This window comes from Geotrypetes seraphini, chromosome 13 (assembly GCF_902459505.1).
Source record: "Geotrypetes seraphini chromosome 13, aGeoSer1.1, whole genome shotgun sequence".
NCBI lineage: Eukaryota > Metazoa > Chordata > Amphibia > Gymnophiona > Dermophiidae > Geotrypetes > Geotrypetes seraphini.
Genome location: NC_047096.1, coordinates 14,261,342 through 14,287,629, shown reverse-complemented (window position 1 = coordinate 14,287,629; position 26,288 = coordinate 14,261,342). Strand labels below are relative to the sequence as shown.

The 26,288-nt window shown below is 42.4% G+C and overlaps 1 protein-coding gene across 2 annotated transcripts in view; it reads right to left on the bottom strand.

The window, feature by feature from the left end:
• The window catches only part of ELF3 (E74 like ETS transcription factor 3), a 32,182-nt gene extending 9,808 nt beyond the window's left edge, over positions 1-22,374 (bottom strand). The window contains exons 1-5 of one of the 2 annotated variants that reach the window (XM_033917940.1): positions 22,236-22,374; positions 17,722-17,876; positions 7,388-7,636; positions 3,540-3,650; positions 1,509-1,625 (exon numbers count right to left, since the gene is read on the bottom strand). In XM_033917940.1, the coding sequence (XP_033773831.1) occupies positions 1,509-1,625; positions 3,540-3,650; positions 7,388-7,636; positions 17,722-17,872 (628 nt within the window). In that variant the 5' untranslated portion in view covers positions 17,873-17,876; positions 22,236-22,374. The remainder of the gene's footprint in view (positions 1-1,508; positions 1,626-3,539; positions 3,651-7,387; positions 7,637-17,721; positions 17,877-22,235) is intronic. The other variant, XM_033917941.1, reaches the window with a different exon arrangement.
• Between the last annotated feature and the right edge of the window lie 3,914 nt (positions 22,375-26,288).

The following is a 26,288-nucleotide window of genomic DNA, read 5'->3' as shown; positions in this document are numbered from 1 at the left end:
AACAACAATAGTTATGCTTGGTGGACTGAAGATATATCATAGATCTGAGTTATTGCTGACCTGCATTCTTACCACAAGAAACCCCAGTAGAAAAACTGCTCAAAATATATACCTCAAGGGTTCTTCTCAAGAACAAAAGAATATAGGCAAACCACATCAAGGATACTTTCGTGTACAATATCTCGCTATGAGAGCGGCACAGCCAAAGGTTCCTGCTCAAGCGCTTTGCTAATAGCCCCGACCTTTTACACGGCTTTCATTTGCCATATACCATACACTATCATAGGTACACCTCCTTTGTGATTAAATCAAATGTGAAATGAATGTGATATTATTGAATAAATATTTAGTTCAGTAATGCATCCCTAAGGGGATTGCCAATGAAAGACATCAAAAACGGAAGCAAGTAAAAATATGAGAACTTATCTTGCCAGAACTTGGCTGTTGAAAATCATAGTTCGTCACTATCAAGGTTGTGGTAAGAGCGGATAGTGCAGCTGGTTTTAAGAAGGGTTTGGACAATTTCCTGGAGGAAAAGTCCATTGTCTGTTATTGAGAAAGACATGGGGGAAGCCACTGCTTACCCTGAATCAGTAGCATGGAATGTTGTTACTCTTTGGGTTTTGGCCAGGCACTAGGACAATTAAGCCATTGTAACATCACTGATGAGGTTGGCTCTGAGGCACTGTGGAATGAGGCATTATGATATCACAATCTCAGCTCTGGAATGTTGCTCTTATTGGGGTTCCAGAATCTGGCTATTCTTTGAGATGCTGGAATGTTGCTACTCTTTGGGTTTTGGCCAGGTACTAGTGACCTGGATTGACAACCGGGAGAACGGGCTACTGGGCTTGATGGACCTTTGGTCTGACCCCGTAAGGCTATTCTTATGTTCTTATGTACTAATCAGCTGGGCAGTTGTAGTTTCAGGTTCTACTGAGCTCAGTTTCGGGAAAACCTTGCATTCTTAGAGCATTTGATAAATTCTTATTCATGTTCACCATGTCTGCCATTAAAGACACCGGAACAGAACATGTCTTTTCACATCCCAAAGCAGGGAACCAATGTCCCTAGTCACTCTGCTTATCAAGGTCTACATTTTCACTAGGTGATATGCTGCCATTATTTCAGCTGCCCTGTTATGTTTTTTGAATGTAAGCAGTAGCCTGTTTTGTGAACCACTCTCAATCTAGTCCAGGCCTGGTTTTCATCAGTTTGCATTACAGATCATCCTGAAACCAACTGTCATCTTTTCATAAACCCAAAACCAACAACACTTTACATTACACGTCTTAGAAGGCTTTGCAATGTAAGTAATGTTTGATCTGTGCCTCATGAATAAAAACAATAATTGAGTTTAGCCAAGAAAGTTAAGGCCAATGCTTTGTTTTCAGCTGGATCACAGAGGCCCAGGGGAGTCCATGTTGCCTTAAGATCTTTTCCCAGGCCTGTACTCAGACCACACAAGAGACCCTAGGAAGGACAGTAAGGAAAGTGGTAATATTTACTTAAACTGGAGCCTTCGGAGCTGGCCGGCGACATGGTAGAATCATATCCATCTGATAGGTATGAAGACAAGGTGATCACTGGATCGTCTGAGGAATTTTTCCCATATATGTTCAAATCTACGGATGAAATAAGAATGGAATGTTCAATGCATCTTCTGCCTGGTTAATGGTTATGCTCATCGGGTCTCTGAACTAACTCAGTCTGATTATAACGCTGATATCAGGGTAGTCAGAAATAAGCAGTGGAGCTATTATTTGTCGATTAGTATCATTGGTCACATTCTGACATAATTAAGTAGCTTCACTATCACTACACATTATTGGTTCACTGTTTCACAGATACACATTTCCGTTATCATCATATACACTTTCCTTACTATCGCAGACATATCTGTTGATATAATCACATTTTCACACCAGGACCCCTGAGGAAGGAGTGTTTTTTTGAAACACGGACTGTGTCGGGTCCCGGTTTATAACCCAATTGGACCATATATTTTGGATACAAACTATTTATTGATTAAAATACTATTTATCGATTAAAGACTTGGATGGGCATAATCGAAAGGAACGTCTAAGTCCGTTTACGTCCATCTCGCAAGTCGACCAAAGTTAAAAAGAGCCTAAGACACATTTTCGAAAGATACGTCCAACTTTTTTTGACTTTCGAAAATCGTCTAATTATAAGTCCTGCTGCTCTGATCGTCCAAGCCACTAAATCATCCATCTTTATATCACAATTTCCGTCCACATTTCCGTCCAAGTTCAAAACGCCTAGAACGTGGGAGGGGTCTGCAAAGTGATGGACTGCACACCCACAATGTCACCTAAATAGTGGGGTACCTTACAGGGCACTGCTGTGAACTTCACAAAAAGGGTGCCATGGCTTCTCCTCACTACAGCTCCCTTATAGGTGATGGTGAGCCCCCAAACCACCTCCAGAATCCCCTAGACCCATTTCTGTACCACCCCAATAGCCTGTATGGCTGCAGGAGCCACTTATATGCCAGTAAAAAAGGGTTGTGGGGGTGTATAGGGCAGTGCACATGTTTCAGTATCAATGCAGTGAATACAGGGGCTAATGGGCATGGGTCCTCCTCTCTATGGGTCCCTAACCCATCCCTCTCTATGGGTCCCTAACCCACCCCCAAGATGACTTAAGCTGCCTCTGGGCTGGACGACTAGGCTTTCCTATGCCAGGCGGCCAGGTTATGATGGTCTGGAGGCTGAAATTTAAAGTTGTGAATAAAATTTTTATGGGGGTGGGAGGGGTGATCACTGGGGGTCTGTGTTATGTGTTTGCAGTGCTTATCTGGTGACTAGGTGGGTTTTTGTGACTTAGACCATGTTTTACATGGTCTAAGTCACAACGTCCAAGTTCCGTCTAGGCTCTGTTGTTAAACTTTCGGTTATACATGCTGTACGACTAAGTCTAAGCCGGCCCACGTCCCGACCAACTCCCACCCTCGATACACCTCCCGAAACGCCCCATTTAGCTTTGGACGTTGAGCGGCACTATGAAGGCCTAGGTCGTTTTTAAATACGTCCAAAACCCGGTTTTATTATCGGCGCTTGGACGTTTTTGAGAAATGTTCATTCAAGTGCCGACTTAGGCCAGTTTTTGGACGTTTTTCTCTTTCGATTATGAGCCCCTTGGTGTCTTGTACATCATCTCCACAGTTCTCTTTTTTGTTTGTGGAGCTATTACTGCCAGAAGAGAGAAGGCCACTGTCTGTCCTATTTTTCCACGTGCTTTGCCTTTCTTGTTCCTTATTATTTCCTGATTCTTCATCTAGCCTGTATGAACCTCTTTCTTAAGCAATCACAGAGCTATTCTCCTAATGCTATGCCAGTCTTTGACACCAAGTTAGTAGGCCCTAGTCAAGGATGTCTACTGTGGTATAAACAGCCCATTCTGTGCAGTCTGTATGAGAGGGTTGCCAAAATGGAACAGAATAGACCGATCGCATTGATTTTCCATCTCCTTACAGTAACCTGCAGAGCAGTGAAGGTTTTCTCAGCCTCTTTTACCTGAGTTGCTGCCATAGGCATCATAGGCCAGATTTTCTTGTTGGTACGAGGGATCCTCTGTAGGGATCACGCCATAATCGTAAATCCAGGCCAATTCTTCCGGGAGAGAGACTGGTACAGAGAAAGAGATGGTGTCGGATTATTTAGCAGCTGATACAATAAAAATATGTCATGGAAAAATAACTGCATCTAAGTCAAAATGGGACGGGACGCTGGAGGGAGTTTCATGCTGTTTCGGCATGGGAAGTTACCCCTCCTGATGATGCTTATAGCGAAACTCAGGCTGGGTAGAGGGGTTTAAAGCTGCATATTCATCACACAAGCAACACAGGGTGCTTCACACAGATTTGTCCACCTGCAGAGCCGCTGAAAAATCACAAATGATCTAAAAAATTTGGCTGGGGCACTGTAGTGCCTCAACTAAGCAGATAAGTTCATTGCCTAGCCCTAGGTCATTGCCCATGTGGGGGTAAGAGGACATGGAAGTGTTATGATGGGCCCCAGTAACAACTAGTGGAGGCTCACATGCAGTTGGAATGGTGCTGAACACTAAATTTAAAATAAAACAATGTTTATTGAAACATATCCTATACCATAAAGCAGGGCTGCCCAAGTCCGGTCCTCGAGATCTACTGGCAGGCCAGGTTTTCAGGATATCCACAATGAATATGCATGAGAGAGATTTGCATACCAAGAAGGCAGTGCAGGCAAATCTCTCTCATGCATATTCATTGTGGATATCCTAAAAATCTGGCCTGCCAGTAGATCTCGAGGACCGGACGGACTTGGGCAGCCCTGCCATAAAGTATATAGAGATGGAAAAAATGGCTACATAGAATGTATTGACAAGAAAATGGAACGCTAGATCATATGTTATTCTGTTGTCTTATGGTTCATAACTTCTGGCAACCAGTGTGGAATCACATTTAAACATTATTACATATAAATGTTCCCTTGACATATGTTGGAGTGATCTTTAACCTCTTTGCGTCTGTTGATATCACTAATATTCATAAAAGACTGGCGGCCATACTTACTGCTGTAGCAATCCAAAACATTTGGAAAACCTGGAAAAATGCATCCTCGGAATGCATTCTGGTGGAATTCAGTGTGTTTAGTTGGGAAATATGAGGCGGTCTTAATGGAGAAGAGAGGTCAAGGGGCCACATTTAGATCATTATGGGTGCCCGTACAAGAGTTTGTAGATAATAGTTGAATTCTAGTGAAAGAATGGAGATGTGGATGGATGTTGGTTTTTCACCCTCTGCAAATGGGGTGGAGGACGGGAGTTTCATTTCAAGGATTTCGTCTTTGAATTTCCTAAGCTTTGTGCTAATAGTGTTATGAGCAATTTGTTTAATATGTTTCTCCTGCTTATTGTATGTTACTATATAAAATTTCAATCAAATTTTGGAACTGAAAAAAAAATGGATGTATTGACGAGTGAAAGAGGTGTGTGTGCTTCCATATTGATTCGGCAAACGAATCTAAGCGGGAAATAACTACAACGCTGGATGAGCCCTTTCATGCCTTTCTTTCGCTATTGTATATTTCTTTCGCTATTGTGGGCCTCATCTGGGGCAGCCTCCTTGGAGCGGCTGGGGCACGGGCAGTGTGTCTAGGAGGGAATGCATGGATGGGAGAACATCGCAGGGGAGGAGACATAGGCATCCTGGGACTGTCGGCCAAGTCTCTTCCCTGAAGAAGCCCTTTCTGGAAACGTCAATCGCTCCTCCTAAACTTACTTGCTCCACTTCATCACTTCATCATGCTTCTATTCCTTTCTCTCCTCTCTTCTACCTTCCAAAGTATTTAGATCAATGCTGTCTTGTTAAAATGTTTATTTTATTTTTATTTTTCCTCTAACTCTACTTTTCACTTCTCTATTACCCTCCAGGTACTTTAGTTAGATTGTGAGCCTTCGGGACAGTAAGGGAATTTTTCAAGTACCTTTCTTATTTCTAATCTTAATGTATATTTTCTGTAAACCGCTTAGAACCTAACGGATGTAGCGGTATATAAGAAATAAATTACATTACATTACATTACATTATACATATAAGATGCTCTTGGGCAGCTGCCTACACTGGCTGGGGCAAAGTGAGGGGGGGGGAGGGGAATGGTTTTCTCTTTCAAAAGGGACAAAGTTGGCTCTGTCCCAATAAATCAGCTTTCAACAGTGAACAAAATAACACAACCTGCTACAGTAATCTCTTCCCTCAAATCCATTCCATTAGCCTTATCCCCTGATATTCAGCCAGCGGCGGGCAGCGCTGTTAATGTCTGACGCCAACGTTGAATTTGGGTACTCAATGTCAAACCATATCCAGTCACTGGTATTGAATATCTTGTTGGGGGTGGTGGGGGTTAAGCAAACTAGCACATGCCCAGTTATTGTAACTCGATATTCAGAACTAACCGTGCGTTAGTGCGTAAAGATAGCTATCTATGTACTAACACTGACCAGTTAGCTCTGAATATCAGCAACTAACCAGACTCTGCCCTCAAATTCCAATGCAATGCCTCTGACAAAGCTGGCTTGCGCTCCAGTGCGAACCAGTCATTTTCGGTGAAGATAACCGGTTAAGTGCTGCTGAAAATGACCAGATAGCTGCCTATAAGCGAGTTAACCAGTCGGCGGCCATTGCCAGCTAGTTCGCTTACTTTGAATATCACCAGTAAGAATTCAGATGGCCGTTGAAAGTCCTGACATGAATGTGGAGAGAGTCCAGTTGCCATGCGATGTAAATATCTACTGTTTGATTCCGTGTGGACCCAACCGAATCTATAGTACCTACGTGACTGCACATGTGAAGTGCAAGTCTATTACAGGACACCTCCCTGCATTTGCACACCTCTTACATTGATTGGAATGTAATTGCAATTGATTGGAATGTAATCGTAAGGTGATTGTATAAAGTGCCAGCACTTTTGCTACTAAATGTACATTTATATACATAAGTGGCAGCAATGTTGTCATTATAGAACAGAGTATCATCATGTGATGATGTATTTGATGTATTTGAGTTTACCCCTTCAACCCGCCTTTTGCATTCCAACTTCATCTCGGCCTATCCCTTCCTGCAAGGAAGACCTAAGAAAGACCCACTACAGCCAGGAACTACTCCCCGTTATAGGGTCTTCTACCTCGTGCATGCATTTCAGGCAAAGACGAAAAACATTCCTGTTCAACAAATTCCTAGCGGATCACTAAACCCTGCGCCTTCCCCGCTCCCTCAAGACGAAGGAAAATGCTCTAGCTACGGACTCTCTCTACTCTTCAACCTGCCCCCTCACCTCACCCACCCTCTCGGCACTCCGTATCTATACCTACGCCGAGACCCTACCTCTGTTCATTTCTTGAGTTCTCCATGTATTCCCTACTTCCTTTGTTCTCGACCCCGACCTTACCATGGTCCTTTCTTATTTGTACTCCTATGTTACTTGTAATTGTATATGTACCTCTTATGTATGATTTTCAGTTAACTCCTATTAGCCGCGGTATACAAATAATATTTTATGTTACGTTATGTGAAAATGGAGCACCTTTAAAGGAGGTGCCCACTTATAGAATTGCCCCCTTAAAGAGGCCAGTCTTGATTTCCCATGCCCATTCTTTGCCTCCATCTTTGTGGCCAATGGACATTAGGGCTACCAAGTCATGCAACAAGATGGAGGCAGGTGGTGACCTTGAGCTACCACAACCCTGCAAATTTTTAGCGAGCATCATTTAAACGTATCTCCGTGTTCTTTGGCCAATTACTTGTATTTCGTACCTACAAAGGTTACCGTTAATTTAAAATGACTCGCACATCTCTTTGGCTGACTGCCACCAGTGAAGTACTTACAGGCACTAAGCTCGTTGTAGCCACTAAGTTCACGGAGCTGACCAAACATTTTTTCGCCGAGGGGTCCAAACATGGCTACCAGATCCTCACAGCTGCAACGACACAGCATATTCCCGTCCATGTTACAGCAGGAGAAGTCGATATTGTTGGCGTCGTATTTATTCTTCTCCACATAATAGCTGATCCATTCCAGAACCTGCTGCTTGGACCATAAGTTAGGCAACTCGCGCGACCAGTGGGCCTTGTCTGCTGAAAAGAAATAGGTACATGCTCAGTATCAATGTTTACGTATGCTATAAAAGCTATTGCCCTGTGACACAAGTATAAATCATGTGGGAGTGGCCTAAAACGAGTCTCTTGTTATATTGGCTGATATTCAATATGAACTTCAGAGGACTTTTCTTATATCTTTATTTCAATTTAGAATCTCAACAGGGAAGTAACCTCCAGAGATGAACATTTTTTTTATTAGTGTACTAGGGGATTAAAAAAGCACTCACTTGGCCATGGGATATGCCAGAGAGCTTAGTTATTGGATTACATATGGAATTTGTAAGTACCAATATGGAATTAGGGCTGGATTTATCTCTGGCATGCCTCTAGGCACAGATTCTAGGGCAAAGGGGTCACCTGTATCGTTGTGGCATTGGAAAAAGTGTAGATTCTCTCCAAAGGTGCATTGCAATCAATGATAAATAGGCCCAACCTCCTCGTTCCTCAACTTCTTTTACCTCAACTCTTTCCCTTTAAAGCAGTGGTCTCAAACTCAAATCCTTTGCAGGGCCACATTTTGGATTTGTAGGTATTTGGAGGGCAGCAGAAAAAATTGTTAATGTCTTATTAAAGAAATGACAATTTTGCATGAGGTAAAATTCTTTATAGTTTATAAATCTTCCCCCCCCCCCCTCCCGAAGGCCTGCATGTTCCCCCCCTTTTTTTGCAGCATCCTCCAGCTTCCTCCCTGGCCTCCCAATCTTAGTTTCAGCTAATTACCGCAGCCTGCAGAGAGGATCACCGGTGCTGCAGCGTTCTTGCAGGCTGCCATTGGTCTCCGCAGCAAGTTCCCTCTGTCGCGGTCCCACCCCTCCTCTGATGTCAGGGGCAGGATCGAAGCAGAGGGAACGTGCTGCTGAGGATGACGGCAGTCTGCAAGGAACACTACAGCACCGGCAATCCTCTCTGCAGGTAGCGGTAATTATCCGAAGGTAAGAGCTGGAGGCCAAGGGGGGAAGCCAGAGGACACTGCAAAGAGCGGGCAGCACTAGTACAGAACGTGGGCCGCAAAATAGGACTTGGCGGGCCGCATGTGGCCCCCGGGCCACAAGTTTGAGACCACTGCTTTAAAGGTACACAGCAACCTAAGGTGCTGACTATGTCCTAAATTATACATCCTGGGACAGATACAAAGAGCAATGGGAGGAACTGGGTTGAATAAGTAAAAAAATATGGTCTTTCAAACATTATATTCAGCTAATTGAAGACCCATCTAATGCCTCTTAATTTTATTCTCTATTAGGAATGATCACAGAGCACAAATTTTTATTTCCGTTTAGTCAACTTTTTTTTTTTAATTTCTCAACTTTTATTTTGTGCCAGTTTAATAACGTTTTTCATAAATCACGCGGTAGACTTTTTTTTATCTGATGTTCTGGTTCAGGTTGTGATTAGTTTTCAGTGTGCTATATTTTGTATATCAATAAAAATAAATTGATATCAAAAAAATAATGTTTTTCATACGCTAGAAATTTTTAATAAAGGCAAATCATTTTGTCATTTTATTGCAATTCAATGTAACGGCAGCATTAATTCTGTTGGTTATGATAAAAGCGTTTCTTGCACTTCGTCATTATAAAGTTAAAATGGCCACCGATATTTCATGAAGCTGGACACCACCTTGTGGAGTCCCACAGGACTCTACGTTGTCCTCAATTCTATTTCATATATATATATGACATCTTTCTGTGGCAACGTTTCAGCTTTGGGAGCTACGTTTTTTTTTCGTATGCTGACAATATTACTATGGGGTCTTTTCATTAAGGCCCGATAACCGATTTAACGTGCGCTAAAAATTAGCATGCGCTAAATGCTGAGGCATCCATTATATTCTATGGGTGCCTTAGCATTTAGGGCGTGCTAATCTTTAGCATGCGCTAAATCGGTTCGCGCACCTTAATACGGCTTAAGACGGCTTCAAATAATACAAAATACTTCCATCAAACTAATAACAAAGACAAAAAAATTTGATCATGTAACACCACTTCTCAAGAACGCTCATTGGCTCCCAGTATCCCATAGAATAACATATAAACTAAGCCTACTCACTTTTAAAGCAATGTTTTTTAAAACACCTGCATTTATTTTTAAAACACTAATCCCTTACTCCACAAATAGAATATTGCGATCCAACGAACAGCATTTATTAACAATTCCATCTCTCAAAATCATTAATACTAGAAGACAATTTATTTTCTCTGTCACTGCTCCACAAATTTGGAATTCCCTGCCAATTTACTTAAGAAAAGAACATGATATCGATAAATTCAAGATTAACTTAAAAACATTCCTTTTTAAAGATGCTTTTGATTAACAAGTTTTTCCCTTGAATTCAATAATGCTGTTTTTCGACAATTCTTTTGAACTCCCATCCTTATGTTTTTCCTGACCTTCTTTTCTATTATAAATTGTAGTTCATTTCCCCTTTTCCTCTTTACTCATGTTTGTTAGTTCGTATATAGTTCTTTTTATTTTAATGGTTATATATTAATTAATGTTTTATTTTTAATTTTAAAATTGTAATTTTATTTTAAAATTGTAATTTAAATATTTTCTTTTATGTATGTACATCGCTTTGAAGCAAGATTAAGCGATTAATCAAAAATTTGAATAAACTTGATAAACTTAATAAAAGGACCCCTATCTTTGCAAGATGCATTTCAATTGCCTTTATGTCAGATTTCATCCTGTTTAAAAAGAATAGATTCATTGTGCGTAGCACATGGGTTTCAATTTGACCTGACAGAATTGGACAGGACATTCCTAAGGAGTTATCTTTCTCTGATGGATTGAGCTTAAGAGTCCATACAGTTACCAAGATTCTTTGGGTTCATAGATACTAAATTATCTTCAAATTTACATATCGATTCAGTGGTAAAATTGTTTTTTTTATAAATTATAGAGGTTAAGGAGGCTTCATTATCTCTCTGATGAAAAACATTTTTGTATTTTGGTACAGACCCATAGACTTCAGAAAAGCAAATTTGGAAGAAGAGCGTGTCAGTTTCAAAGTTGGTGACCAAAATATAAACAACCTGCGCTATGAAGATGACACAACGCTCGTCACCAGCAGCAAAAGAGACATGCCGTATCTACTGAGAAAAGTCAATACTTAAAGTCATAACATGGGATTAGAACTGAACATAAACAAGACGAAGATCATGAACACGGAAAATGATGAAGAATTTGAGTTTGAAGGTAGAGAATGACACGGTGATAAAATTCATCACCGTTCCCGTCCCCGTGGATAACCGCGGGAAACCATCTTCATGTCATTCTTTAAGGAGAGAGGGAAGAATCAGAGTATAATTGGGCACAACCACTGACCCGCAAGCTTTTCTTTGAAGAATGCTGGTGTAGAAGGACCGAGGTTGAAATACACACTAGAAAATGACATGGGATTATTTCCCGCAGTTATCCGCGGGGACGGGAACGGTGATGAATTTTGTCACCATTCTCTACTTAAAGGCGATAAGAGTAGAAGTTGTGAAAGATTCCAAACTCCTGGGCTTTTTTATAAACAAAGAAGCAACTAGCAGGGAGGAAATGCTCCACAGAATAGCACTTGATCATTCTTCAATGAAGGATCTCAACCAAGTATTCAAAGGCAAGGAGGTAACACTCCAAATAAAGATAGAAACATAGAAACATAGAAATTGACGGCAGAAAAGGGCCTTAGCCCATCAAGTCTGCCCACACCAATGACCTATTCCCTGACTTTTATTCCCCTAGAGATCCCACGTGAATATCCCATTTTCTCTTAAAATCTGACACGTTGTTGGCCTCAATCACCTGCTGAGGTAGCTCGTTCCAATGATCGATTACCCTTTCGGTGAAGAAGTATTTCCTGGTATCACCATGAAATTTCCCTCCCCTGACTTTCAGCGAGTGCCCTCTTGTAACCGAGGGCCCTGTAAGACAGAAGATAGCATCTTTGACTTCTATATGTCCCGTAATATACTTAAAGGTCTCAATCATGTCTCCCCTCTCTCTTCGTTCTTCCAGCGAGTACATCCGCAGTTTTTTTAGCCTTTCTTCGTACGTGAGTTCTCTGAGCCCCAAGACCATCCTGGTAGCCATTCGCTGAACCGACTCAATTCTCAACACATCTTTCCGGTAGTGCGGTCTCCAGAATTGAACACAATACTCCAGATGAGGTCTCACCATGGATCTGTACAACGGCATTATGACTTCAGGTTTTCTGCTGACAAAACCCCTACGGATGCAGCCCATTATTTGTCTTGCCTTGGACGAAGCCTTCTCCACCTGATTGGCAGCCTTCATATCATCACTAATGATCACTCCTAAATCACGTTCTGCCTTGGTCCTGGACAAGGTTTCACCATTTAGTGTGTAAGTTCTGTGTGGATTTTTTTTACCTAGGTGCATCACTTTACATTTTTTAGCATTGAAGCTTAGCTGCCAAGTTGATGATCACTGTTCCAGCTGCCGTAGGTCCTGCGTCATAATGTCAGGCACACTGCTTTTACCTACTATGTTGCATAGTTTGGCGTCGTCGGCAAACAGTGATACTTTTCCTCTAAGCCCTTGGGTCATATCTCCTATGAATAAATTGAATAGAATCGGCCCTAAGACGGAGCCCTGTGGTACTCCACTTGTCACTGCTGATGTTTTGGAGGGGGTACCGTTTACCATCACCCTTTGAAGCCTACCGCTTAGCCAATCCCTAACCCATGTAGTGAGTGTATCCCCTAATCCCATAGATTTTAGTTTGTTTAACAGCCTGCGGTGTGGGACGCTATCAAAAGCTTTGCTGAAGTCCAAATAAATCACGTCCAGGGACTCCCCGGCATCCAGATGACTAGTCACCCAGTCAAAGAAGTCAATCAGATTAGATTGGCAGGACCTTCCCCTGGTAAATCCGTGTTGGTGTGGATCACGTAGATTTTCTTCGTCTAATATTTGGTCGAGTTCCTGGTCAAGATCAGGCTTGTCCACGCACTCATTTTCTCAGTGGTCAGTTACGAATGTGAAAGCTGGACACTACGGAAACAAGAGAGAAAGAAGATTGACTCATTTGAGCTTTGGTGCTGGAGAAGGATTTTAGGCGTGCCGTGGACTGCCGGAAGAACCAACAAATTGGTTCTGGAAGAGGTCAAACCGGCTACGTCACTTGAAGCCCAAATGATGAAGTTACAACCGTCTTATTGTGGTCACACCATCAGAAGAGAGAGATCACTGGAGAAGGACATCATGTTTGGGAAGATTGAACCAGGCGACGTGGGTGGTTTTCAATCTTAAGAGTAGAGTAAGACTGAGGATGAATAATTTGAATTTATGATAGCGTTTTATCGAAATGTTTCAACCAATTTAAATACTTCTGTATTTTGGTACCTACATGTTATTGCTTTGTTTGCTTTCATAATTATGTATGTTTAATATGTACACCGCTTAGATTTAAGTGGTTTATAAATGTAAAAAATAAACAAATTGAAAACAACCATGGGGATGACGCTGGAGGACCTTTCCGGACTAGCATAAAACCGATTTCTTTTTAGATCCGCAATTCATCAAGTCACTAGGATTTGACCATGAGTTGGTGGCACCTAACAACAACAATGAACTGTACTGCCTTCTTATTAATGCTCTTATAACCAGATCACAGATGATCCAGAACATTGTGGCAAAGATGATTTTTGGACTACAAAGGTTTGATCGTGTTATACCTGTTCTGATACAGCTTCATTGTGTTGCCAATTATCACGTTGGACTTATAAGTTATTTGAAGGTACTAGTCCAGAATACTTATTTTCCTTATTTTCATTCCTCTCTCCCCCGTTGACTTCATAGGCTGGAGACACTCGTTTGCTTTACTTTCCATCTTTTGCACGTATAAAATCTAAAAAATCTTTATCAGCTTCATTTCCATATCAGGCATTGTCTATTTGGAATTCTCTTCCTATTGAATTAAAATTGATCCCTTCGAATTTGGTGTTCCGTAAATACCTTAAAGCTCAGTTGTTAAAGTTTCTACGAAATGTAATTTTAGCTCCATAGTGATTTGTTTTAACCTTTTGTTATCCTCTTTGAGCCTATTTAAGGGAGTCGGCGGAATATAAATACTTGTACCATAGTCATTACCATGTTAAATCATCTTACGTGCACTATATTTTTAAGACATGCTGAAAAATGCCTTAAACGCCAAAGGAAATCCATGAATGTAAGATGCAAACGTTGAGTGCCATATGCCCATCATACTCCACAGTGAAGAAGTGGTGTGCAAACTTGCAGCGTGGAGATTTCGAGACTGAAGATGCAGCAAGGTCTAGGAGGCCTCAAATGGTATCAATTCCTGAAATTGTTGACCTTGTCCATGACCTGATTTTGGCAGATCAGCAAATATCTACTAACACAATTGCTGAGACACTACAGATATCCAGGGAACATGTTGGGTGTATATTCCCACAAGCAGATGGATATGCAGAAGCTGTCAGCCAAGTAGGTGCCCAAATGTTTGAATGCTGATGAGAAATTACATCGAATGGACACTTCCAAATTGATTTTGCAGTGAGCTGGTCCCAGCTTTTTGGAACGACTAGTTACTGTTGATGAAACATGGTTACACCACTGTGATCCTGAGACAAAACAACAGTCCGTGCAATGGCGGCACTCAGGTTCTCCAAGGCCAAGGAAATTCAAGACCCAAAAGTCAGCAGGAAAGGTCATGGCCACAGTGTTTTGGGTTTTCTTCTTAGCTACTGACATGCCGGTGAAATCTTTTTCATGACACCAAAGCAAAGACTTTCAACTATGCAAAAGATAAGTGCTAAGTTTCCGGTTTGCATTTAATGATTGAGCATTTTTGAATTATAAGTTATAATGGACTACAGTAAAAATGTTTAGATGGGCCAATCATTTCAATAAGAACAATGCATTATAAGAAGGACATATAAGCGCAATGATGGTCCTGTAATAACTTGCTTTGGTTTTCATGTAAGATATACAAGACTGAGCACTTATAATTTGATAATATATGTTTATTAATAATTTAAAGTAATATTAGCAAATTAATAACAAAAATCATAATAGTTGATAAGAAAGTGGATAGTAGATATACTGAAGTACCAACATAGTATATATTTTTTGAACTCCTATAATAATAGGTTTAACACACAGTGTTTTGGGATCAGGAAGGTGTTGTAATGACTGACTATCTTCCAAGGGACCAAACAATTAATGCAGAACACTACTGTAAATTGCTGTGCCGATTAAAGGAGGCATTGAAAGAAAAAAGGAGAGGGAAGCTGCGGAAAGGAATTCTCTTTTTTGCAAGTCAATGCACCTGCTCACAAGGCTGGCAAAACGATGGTTGTTTTGACGCAGCTGGGGTTTCAGCGCATAGACCATCCACCCTACTCACTAGATCTTGCTCCTTCTGACTATTTTCTGTTTCCAAACCTTGAAACAAGTTTGAAAGGGTGACAATTTTTGAGGGATTTGGAGGTGATTGCAGCAGCGGAACAGTATTTCAGTGACCAGACATCAGAGAATTTTTTGGAAGGGTTACAGAAACTTCAGACATAATGTGCCAAGTGTGTTGAACTTAAGGGTGAATATGTGGAATAACTTGTAAGTTTCATGGATCCATATCATTCCCTTCTTACATAGAAACATAGAATATGACGGCAGAAAAGGGCTGTAGCCCATCAAGTCTGCCCACGCCAATGACCCACCCCCAGACTTCACCCAACTAGAGATCCCACATACATATCCCATTTCTTTTTAAAATCGAGCACGCTGCTGGCGTTAATCACCTGCAATGGAAGTTCATTCCAATGATCGACTACCCTTTCGGTGAAGAAATAACTTCCTGGCGTCACCATGAAATTGCCCGCCTTTGATTTTCAGCGGATGACCTCTTGTGGTTGAAGGTCCTTTAACAAAGAAGATATCGTCTTCCACCTCGATGCGGCCCGTGATATATTTAAATGTCTCAATCATGTCTCCCCTCTCTCTACGTTCCTCGAGCGAGTATAGTTGCAGTTTATTCAGTCTTTCCTCATATGGGAGGTTCTTGAGTCCCGAGACCATCCTGGTGGTCATTCGCTGAACCGACTCGATTCTCCGCACATCTTTTTGATAACGTGGTCTCCAGAATTGAACACAATATTCAAGATGAGGTCTCACCATGGATCTGTACAGGGGCATTATGACTTCGGGCCTCCGGCTGACAAAACCTCTACAGTTGGGCTGAAAACTTTTCAGCACCCCTTTGTATAAGGAAAGACTAAAGAGTTGAGGGCTTCTCCGCTTGGAAAAGAGACAGCTGAGGGGAGATATGACTGGTCTACAAAATCCCGAGTGGTTCAGGATTGGTATACAGTAAGTGAATCACTTTTTTACTCTGTCATAAATGACAAAGACTAGGGGACACTCGAAGTTACAGGGAAATACTTTTAAAAGCAATCGAAGGAAATATTTTTTCAATCAGAGAATAGTTAAGCTCTGGAACGTGATGCCAGAGGATGTGGTAACAGTGGTTAATGGAGCTGATTTTAAAAAAAGGTTTGGACAAGTTCCTGGAGGAAAAGTCCATAGTCTGATATTGAGACAGACAGGGGGGGTAACCAATGCTTGCCCTGAGATTGGTCAAGTATTTGTGACCTGGATTAGTCACTATTGGAAACAGGAAACTGGGCTAGAAGGATCATTGGTCTGACTCAGAATAGCTATTCTTATGTTCTTATGACAGTTTTTTCTTTTTTTTATTATTATTATTATGGTAGCAATATTGTAAAGAACACATACACTTATGAAATAACACACTCTCAGCAGAAAGCACACTATTATAGACACACAAGAAATCCTGAATTTTTCCCCTGTTTCAGGGGAAAAAAAACTAACATAAAATGACATTGCTGGGATCCTATAAACGAAACACCTGCCATTGTAGGCACACCAAGACTCTGACCTGTGGCTCCCCAGCCAAAAAAGCTGTGGCTGCAGCGCCAAAAACTGGGGAGAGAAGCGGAGGCGGCTTTGGACATAGAGGCCCTGATTCTCCAAAGTGCGTCCCGATTTTAGGCAGCTGTAGGCAATCAGGCCTTAGGATTAGTGGGGATTGGCGGACCCGCTATGCCTAAGGCCTGATTGGTCCAGGCTTCTAGAGCCTGGGCCAATCAGGCCTTAGATTTAGCGGGGATGGGCCGGGGAAGGGGCGGGCCCGTCTCATTTCCACGAGGCATGCCCGTCGGCTGGACGGCAGCAAGACCCGTCCAGCCGACCAACATGTAAAGGTTAGTTGGGGGAGGGAAGTTAGTTTTTTTTGGGGGGGGCGGTCGTTGGGCTTTCCCGGCAGGAGGATTGGGCATCCTCCTGCTGGCGATTACCAGTTTGGGGGGGAGGGGGGTCCCAGGGGGGTTCCGGCAGGAGGATTGGGCATCCTCCTGTCGGCGATGGGACAGGCGGCCACGTCTAATTTAACCCGATTCTCTAACCGGCGTCTGTACCATGGACGCCGGTTACAGAATCAGGGTTTAGTGTAGGACTGATTCTGTATAGGACACCTCTCCTGGGCGTCCTATACAGAATCAGGGCCAGAATATATAAGTGCTTCTCAAGCTAATCCTGGACTATCACTTGGTTTTCAGGATATCCACAATGAATATGCATGAGATAGATTTGCATGCACAGCCGCCAATTTGGCTTCCTATTCAGCAGGCATAGGCAAGACTGGCATATGCCTAGAGTGCCCCAAAACTGGGACACCTTCCGCTGCTCTATGATGTCTGGGAGGGAGAAGGGGGGGACCCATGACATACCCCATTCTGACTTTTGCCTCTGGGTGTAGGAACCTTAAATATTGCCCTATTTCCACGTATGCGTATTCATTGTGGTTGTCTTGAAAACTAGACTGGCTGGTGGCTCTGAAGGACTGACTTAAGAGACAAGGATGAAAGGGAATAGTGGCAGAATCCAAGTAAATTCTATCACCCCGTACAAATTCCCCTCCCCCCCTCCTCCCACACTCACCAAAAAATAAGAAAAGTAATCCTTTCTTGCAGACCCATCTTCTAGCCTTATCCCAGCCTCATTCTTACCTACTGTTTCAGCTGCTATCTCGCATGTTAGGAAAGGCAGTAAGCTGTCTCCCTCACTGGGGGACTGGAGGGCTGCCAGGGCCGGTTCAGGCTGGTACACCGCGTTCCGGTAGTTGGTGAAAATGTTGATGATCTCTTGTGCTCCTGCCATCTGGCTGTAAACAAGAATTTTCAGGTCAGATCATCACGGCAAGCCCCAACACGCCAGTCAAGGTTCAAACTCAGTCCTTTCCAGGACATCGATATTCAAAAAATGGGTTGCCCAAGCCCAGGGAAAATCATTTCTCCAGTTTCCCTTAATTTTGTCTCCCTGTTAGGACCCAGTTGCCAATCTTCTAATCTTTAGATTAAAGAGGCTCAAATGTAAATTTTAGGGAGGTAGTTATTAAGGTGTATGATGGTCCTTTAACACCTGTAATGTGTCACATTAACAATTCTGAAGCAACGTATGAAACTACATGCAAAATAATATATTACTATGTAACACCCCAAGATATGTTATTCCTTCAAAGATACTACCAAAATACTAGCCATGGCCCTCCAAACTCTGATCTACTCCAAATGCCCCCTCTTCCCCAATCCCACCACCATAGATCCCGCCCAAGCCTACCATTCAAATCCTAAGCAGTGTATCAGGGTCAGAGCAAGAATGATCTCCACTCCTGCCCCTTCCAGAGCCTGGCTCAAAATGGCACTGGCAACCCCTCAAGACTACCACTACAGCATCATTTGAATTAGAGAATGACCCGGTGACAAAATTCATCACCGTTCCCGTTCCCGCGGATAACCGCAGGAAATAATCCCATGTCATTTTCTAGTGTCTATTTCAACCTCGGTCCTTCTACACCAGCATTCTTCAAAGCAAAGCTTGCGAGTCAATGGTTGTGGCCATTCATACTTTGATTCTTATGTGAGCCAAGGATAATGAAGCCATTGTGACATCACTAATGTGATTGGTTCTTAGGCACTGGTGGAACGAGGCATTATGACATCACAATATCTGCTCTGGATACCAGAACCTCAGTCCTTCTACATCAGCATTCTTCAAAGCAAAGCTTGCGGGTCAGTGGTTGTGCCCAATTATACTCTGATTCTTCCCTCTCTCCTTAAAGAATGACATGAAGATGGTTTCCCGCAGTTATCCGCGGGGACTGGAACGGTAATGAATTTTGTCACCGTGTCATTCTCTAATTTGAATCAATCCAGCACCAAAAAGGGCAAAAGCCCCAACCCTGATACTCCCCCCTTCCAGGTTATTAAAGGCAGGCCAAGATGGGGGTGAGTTGGGGGAAGGGGCATCGGGGGGATCAAAACTGGGAAGTCATTGGGGGAGATCTAATCAAGGGGGTGGATTGGGAAGGGGGTGAGAAAATACTTCCCAATGCATTTCAAATGGAAAAATAACTACTGCATGTCAGGTAGATCCCAAGCAGCCTTATTCGTGTGCCGGGGGACTGACTAACTTGCAATACTAATATACCACAAATTAGTCACTCCAGCGGGAAATCAAAGTATAGTAAAAGCCTGACTTTTACCTCACCTTAATCATTTCTCCCCTCCTCCCAATAGGTGATAGGTTGAATATTATTTGGTAACATTAGAATTGCTTATACAACATAGCTCAGTATTTCTCAGTACATAGGATAATTCAGATGGTTGTAATCTTTGGCTTATTAGAGCTGAACCCAGAGGCTTTAAAGCGATTTGCGCAAAGTAATACACAGTCTTCGTCCCCACTCAAAATGTGTAGCAGGCGGTGGACGCACAAGTGGTGGTGGAGCGCTCTCCATGGTTCTGGTCTGCAACCGCATTGCAAGCAAAACACAACATTAACTAAACGGCCTTGATGTCCAAAGCGTTGATGTGTCTTGCATGGAAGGGGGAACCTGTCCAGCTGTGTCCAAATTCAGAGATCGTAACGGTGCGCAGATCGTAGGAAATGGGATTTAGCGTCGATCGCGTGTGTGTGTGCTAAAAAGTCAGATTAAACAAGTTTATTTCAAGTTTCAAGTTTATTCATATTATTTGACTGAACGCTTTTCCAAATTACAAAGCGTTGTACAAAAGATAAAAATATGATTTTAGAGAAATCACATATACATAATACATTAACCGGACCTACATGGGTAATTGCTTTTTACATTACATTACATTACATTACATTAGTGATTTCTATTCCGCTTGTGCCTTGCGGTTCTAAGCGGATTACAAGTTAGAAGACTGGACATTTCCAGTAGCATTGCAGTACATGTAATCAAGAATGCGTTAAGTTACAATTGTTGTTCTGGACTTTTCCAGGATAAATTGGTAGTAGATATTAGATAGTGATAGGTTGTTTAGACGAATAGAGATAATATTGTCCGGATTCTGCTGTTTAGACGAGTAGAGATAATACTGTCCGGATTCGGGTGTTGCTGGTGGTGGTGTTTGGGTAGTCATGAGAGCATTTTCTAATACTTTTGTGAGGTTTTGATGATGGGAAGTGTTTTTTGAAGAGATGAGTTTTGATTTCTTTTCGGAATGCTTTAATGTCTGTTGATTTGGTCAGTAGATTGGTGATGGTAGTATCGATCTTTGCTGCCTGTGTCGCTAAAAGGCTGTCATATAGTTTCTTTCGTCGTGTTCCTTTGAGAGGGGGGTGAGTGAATAGGCTCTGAGTTCTCCTTAATCTGTGTGAGAGGTTATGGTGTAGTCTGTTGTTTAGGTAACTGGGGGCTGTTCCATGTATTACTTTGTATAGTAGACAGTAGAATTTGAACTGGGATCTTGCTTTTATTGGTAGCCAGTGTGAATCTAGGTATGCTTTGGTGATGTGGAAACAATAGGAAAGAGGGGAGGAAATACAATTTTTAAAGAAAAAGTACATAAAAGGGACGTACATAAGGAGGGTAGGAAGAAGAGGATTGCTGGCGGAAGTGGGGTCGAATGAGAGAGTTATTAGAAATCTCGTTCCCTTCAAGGGAAAATGACATCAGATACAACGAACTGACTAGCTTATGTGGAGAAAAAAAAATGTTTTCTCTTGTGCACCTAAAAAAATGGTCTCTTCTGGATTATTTTTAATGCGGTTTTAAAGAACAACAAAAAAGCGTCACTAGTCAAACAGGCTGGGGAACGCAACAGTAGAACTCACTGTCCCAGGTCATCGTGCTAACAAGAACTAACACCCCTCCCCCACCCCTCCGGTCTAAGAAGTAAAAAAAAACCCCACAGGGGCAATTATTTAGAATGGGAGCCCGCAGGGACAGTTAGAGAATAATGCTGAATAATTTGTAAGCCGCATAGAATTGTAGGATTTGCGGAATATAAATTATTATTATTTTTTTTAAACCTCGTGGTTCTTGCCTACCACCGTCATTATATTCCGCGTTTCTCTGGATGGTCCTGGAGAAAACGGTCTCTTTTGTAGCTTGCGACGTTATATTTTCTAGGATCCAAAGTTGTAAGCCATTTTAACCACCACGTTTCTTTGCTAACTGGGTTTTAACGTCAGAAATAATCCAAAACTCCGCTATAACCCGATTACTGGAGTGCAGCTCGGTGCTAGGCGCTGCCTAGAGCGATTTATCCTGTCGCATTCCCCAGGCTGTTTCAGATCGCGAAATAGTTGGTTTGGGTTTTAAAATGACATTCAAAATAATCAAGAGGAGCCCATACTTAAGGGTGTGTATTCGAGGGTACCAAGCCCCCTGCTTTACCAGGGCAAAAACAAACCCCGCCGGCTGAAAACACGCTTCTTTCCCCAAATCAGGGCTTTCAAAAGTTTGCAAGGGAAAACAAATCAGGAAATATGCCTTCAAAACTGTGTGGGTTTTTTTTTTTTTTTTTTTAATGATCCCAAACATTATCCAAATGATCTATTGTCAAAGAACTGAATCATATTTATACAAATTATAGGCAAAAAAACAAGTATAAATATTTGAGATATCATGAAAGCATTCAAATACTATTCATCTCAACATAAGATTTTTTATTTATTTAATTTTTTTTTTGCGGGGGAGAGGGGAATGAAAAGTTCCTGGGAATAATCAAGATGCGTTTCATCAGCATTTCACGGATCAAAAAAATAATTTAAAAAAAAAAAAAAATGAACGACTTACCACACAATATCCTCCTCTGTTCCGGGAGGGTATTTAACTGGTTTGTCTAAGTCCAAACCTTTTTCCTGAACATGGCAACTAGTCTATGTAAGTGAACCTGTGTTAGAACGCGCGTTAAAAACCCGATAGGGTATGTAAATGGACAAGGGGCAATTTCCCTATTCTTCATCCCCCCAAAAACACAAAAAAACCTCGCCTCCGTTGCATATCATTTCTTTGTGCTATCAAACCCGAGCCCCGCTGTGGTGATAACACAACTTTAACCATGAAAACTCGTACATGAAAAGTGCGTTTACGCGGCATGTACGGAAAAGTGCGTTTACGCGGCATGTACGAAAAAGTTGCAGCGCGCTGATTTACTTTGCGCGCGTTAAGAAGCTGACACCAATTCCATAGGTTGCGCGGTTTACGTACCTTTGACAGTCCAGCAGGACAAACCTCCCCCCCAAGATAATCCACAGAGTTTACGGTCTAAGTAAATCGGGTTTGTGGGCAGAGAAGAAGAGCTGAGCCGGTTCCTAACTCCTGCTCGTGCGTTACACCTGCTTTTGAAGTCCAGCGTTCTGGGAGCTCCTCCCCGGCTGCTCCCCCACTTATATAGCTTCTTTTTTCGGTAACTTGACCTGTCTGGGTAATGGAGCTCCTTGCTGGGAAGGGAAATTCCTCCCTACCTCAACCAAGCTCCAGGCCCCGCATTATTTGCATAAACTCTGCTATTAAGTCTGAACCTCCCAGCTCTTGCCGGGAAATGAGGACCTGCCTGTTTAATTATTGTCAGACTCCTGCCAAAATTTAACCAGCATTATACAACAATTTCTGTCATCTTGGTTATTTCAGTTGAGCTCTGCAGGTTCTGTTACCCATTTCCTATCTCTTCCCAACTCACTTTCGCTCTCTTTTTTTTTTTTTTCTGCACATTTTTCTTTCCCTGCTTTGCTAAGCGGTTCTCTTTCTATTTTTTCAAGCTTCCTGCTTCTTTTATCTGCTCTATTTGTTCAGTACACACCATATCATTGTCTCCCCTTCACCCAAATACAAATCTCTGGGAAGGGGTAAAACACGGACCTTACGGACCTCCCGGATCGAGAACCGCCTGAGGTCGGAGACTAAAAGCGGCAAAACGTTTGCCCTGAGGCCTGCGCCACTTTTAGGGCTCCTTTTACGAAGGCGCGCCATGCATTTCAGCGCATGCACCGGATTAGCGGCAATTTAGTGCGTGCTATTTCGCACATTAAGGCCCTAACGCACCTTCGTAAAAGGAGCCCTTAGTCTTAGCATAGGGAGGGAAAAGCATTAGGATCCGTCAGCGCTAAAATGGCGTAGAAGTCTGTCAGAGCCGGAGACTAAAAGTGGCGCGGACCTCAGATTTTTAAGGATGTGCATTATGAAGTTCAGATCTGTGAGGTCCGTGAGGTCAGATGCACTGCAGATCTTTGCACACATTTATTAACCCAACCCCCCCCCCCCCCAAACCCAGCTATTTGCTATCCAGTGTCATATCGCGGGGGCTCTCGGAATCAGCGCGGAGGGAGAGATCTGGAGGAAGGGACAATCGGGCTAATGAGCAAAAGCCACGGTGCAGCCTCCTCCCTCCTTAGCCATTAGGGACGACAGAGCTGAGCGGAGCGTGCAGGGAAAGCGGTGGAACAAGCTAAAAGGCGGACTTGTCAATGCACGGACCTCAGATTTTTAAGGACGTGCGGTTTTAGATCTGCAAGGTCCGTGAAGTCCGCGTTTTACCCCTTCCTCTCTCTCTCTCCTCCACACACACCCATGCTTTGATGCCTGCATCTGGCTCTGATATGACCCAGCCGAAGAAGACCTGAATGGTGAATCCAATCTGCATCCAACACTGGTCGCCGTACATGAAAAAGGACATAGTACTACTCGAAAGGGTCCAGAGAAGAGCGACAAAAATGGTTAAGGGACTGGAGGAGTTGCCGTACAACGAGAGGCTAGAGAAACTGGGCCTCTTCTCTCTTGAGAAGAGAAGACTGAAAGGGGACATGATCGAAACATTCAAGATATTGAAGGGAATTGACTTCGTAGAGAAAGAGAGACTGTAGTGGTAGAAATCTGGAACGCTCTTCCAGAGGCTGTTATAGGGGGAAACACCCTTCAGGGATTCAAGACAAGGTTGGATAAGTTCCTACTGGAACAGAACATACGCCAAGTAAGGCTAGACTCAAATAGTGCCCTGGTCTTTGACCTAAGGGCTGCCGCGTGAGTGGATTGCTGGGCACGATGGACCACTGATCTGACCCAGCAGTGGCAATTCTTATGTTCTTTAAAAAAAACTCTTCTTACAGTGATAATCAAGCACCAGCTTTAATGATAAACAAGCTCTGATTTTTGAAAAAAAACACCAACTTTAGAAACATTGTAGATGACGGCAGATAAAGACCCGAATGGTTCATCCAGTCTGCCCAACCTGATTCAGTTTAAATTTTTTATTTTATTTTTTTTTATTTTTCTTCTTAGTTATTTCTGGGCAAGAATCCAAAGCTTTACCCGGTGCTGTGCCTGGGTTCCAACTGCCGAAATCTCTGTTAAGACTTACTCCAGCCCATCTACACCCTCCCAGCCATTGAAGCCTTCCCCTGCCCATCCTCCACCAAACGGCCATACACAGACACAGACCGTACAAGTCTGCCCAGTAACTGGCCTAGTTCAATATTTAATATTATTTTCTGATTCTAAATCTTCTGTGTTCATCCCACGCTTCTTTGAACTCAGTCACAGTTTTACTCTCCACCACCTCTCTCGGGAGCGCATTCCAGGCATCCACCACCCTCTCCGTAAAGTAGAATTTCCTAACATTGCCCCTGAATCTACCACCCCTCAACCTCAAATTATGTCCTCTGGTTTTACCATTTTCCTTTCTCTGGAAAAGATTTTGTTCTACGTTAATACCCTTCAAGCATTTGAACGTCTGAATCATATCTCCCCTGTCTCTCCTTTCCTCTAGGGTATACATATTCAGGGCTTCCAGTCTCTTCTCATACGTCTTCTGGCGCAAGCCTCCTATCATTTTCGTCGCCCTCCTCTGGACCGCCTCAAGTCTTCTTACGTCTTTCGCCAGATATGGTCTCCAAATGCAAAGACCCAACAAGGGGCCATGTTTCAGCAGAAAATCTCCCTGCTTCAGGGGTCACAGTTATTCTGAACCACAAATACCATTATATTATACAAATAGAAACAAAAGTACAGTATTGTATATATATCTGAAGTTACCATATTACAGTATATATCTGAGACCCTTGAATCAGATCAAGCAAAGGCAGCCGGTAGTTCTTTATCATTTAGAATCCTGATATAAATGATAATGGCATAGACTAAGCGGACATATAATATCCCCACGTAAGGCTGGTTCAAGGGTATCAGGTGCCCCACATGAATCTTCAGCATTGCTTCCCCCTGAATTAAATTCAAAGCTCCCCTCCCTCCGGAGATTTTGATAAAAATAGTCATGGTCACCTCAATAACTGATCCAATAATATACTAGAAAAAAATTCCACTATCACTTATTCAAAGAAGTGCACTCACTTTTTAGCTTTAACGGGAAAAGGCCTCCGAAATTGGGGTGGTTTAAAGAGAGGCTGTCGCCATTTTGAGCTCTTTCTGAAAATAGCTGATTGAATAACACAGTGTAGTAAGCATATGTTGGAATGCTCTGAATCCGGCCCTGACGCAGCGGTTTTTTTGGTTAGATCCGCGAAATGCTGGCCGCGTTGGCATATGTGGGAGGCATCCGTACCACTGTGAAGCTAAGTCACCATTACAGCACTGTTTTCAGTGAATATAGAGTTGTGCATGAAAATTTATAAAAAAGAAAACCCAAAAAAACGCTTTAGAACATAAGTTAAGTTTTAAATAACATAAAGTTAATAATTTATTATGATAGAATAAGATTCAAACATTCTAGAAATAAAGTTAAATAAACGGGTTTTTGTTGGCCGATGACTGGAGCGAGGAGCGTGACAACTACGCCGATCAACTTGATCAATTCAGTCCATGACTGTGCGTAGGCTCCATTTCTGAGGCCTTTTCCCGTTATAGCTAAAAAGTGAGTGCACTTCTCTGAATAAGTGATAGTGGGATTTTTTCTAGTATCACTATGGAATTGGTTTCAGCTTCTTAACACGCTGCAACATTTTCGTACATGTCGCGTAAACGCACTTTTCATGCACGAGTTTTCATGGTTAAAGTTGAGTTATCACCACAGCGGGGCTCGGGTTTGATAGCACAAAGAAATGATATGCAACGGAGACGGGGTTTTTTTGTGTTTTGGGGGGGGATGAAGAATAGGGAAATTGCCCTTTGTCCATTGGATCATATACTCCACTAGGGTAGGTTTATTTAGGTTATAACACCTCAATAACCTCATTATATTTTTTGATATCTAATATAATAAAATGATAGGCCGCGCATGCGCACTAAAAAAAACGTGTTCCCTGGTCCGTCGCG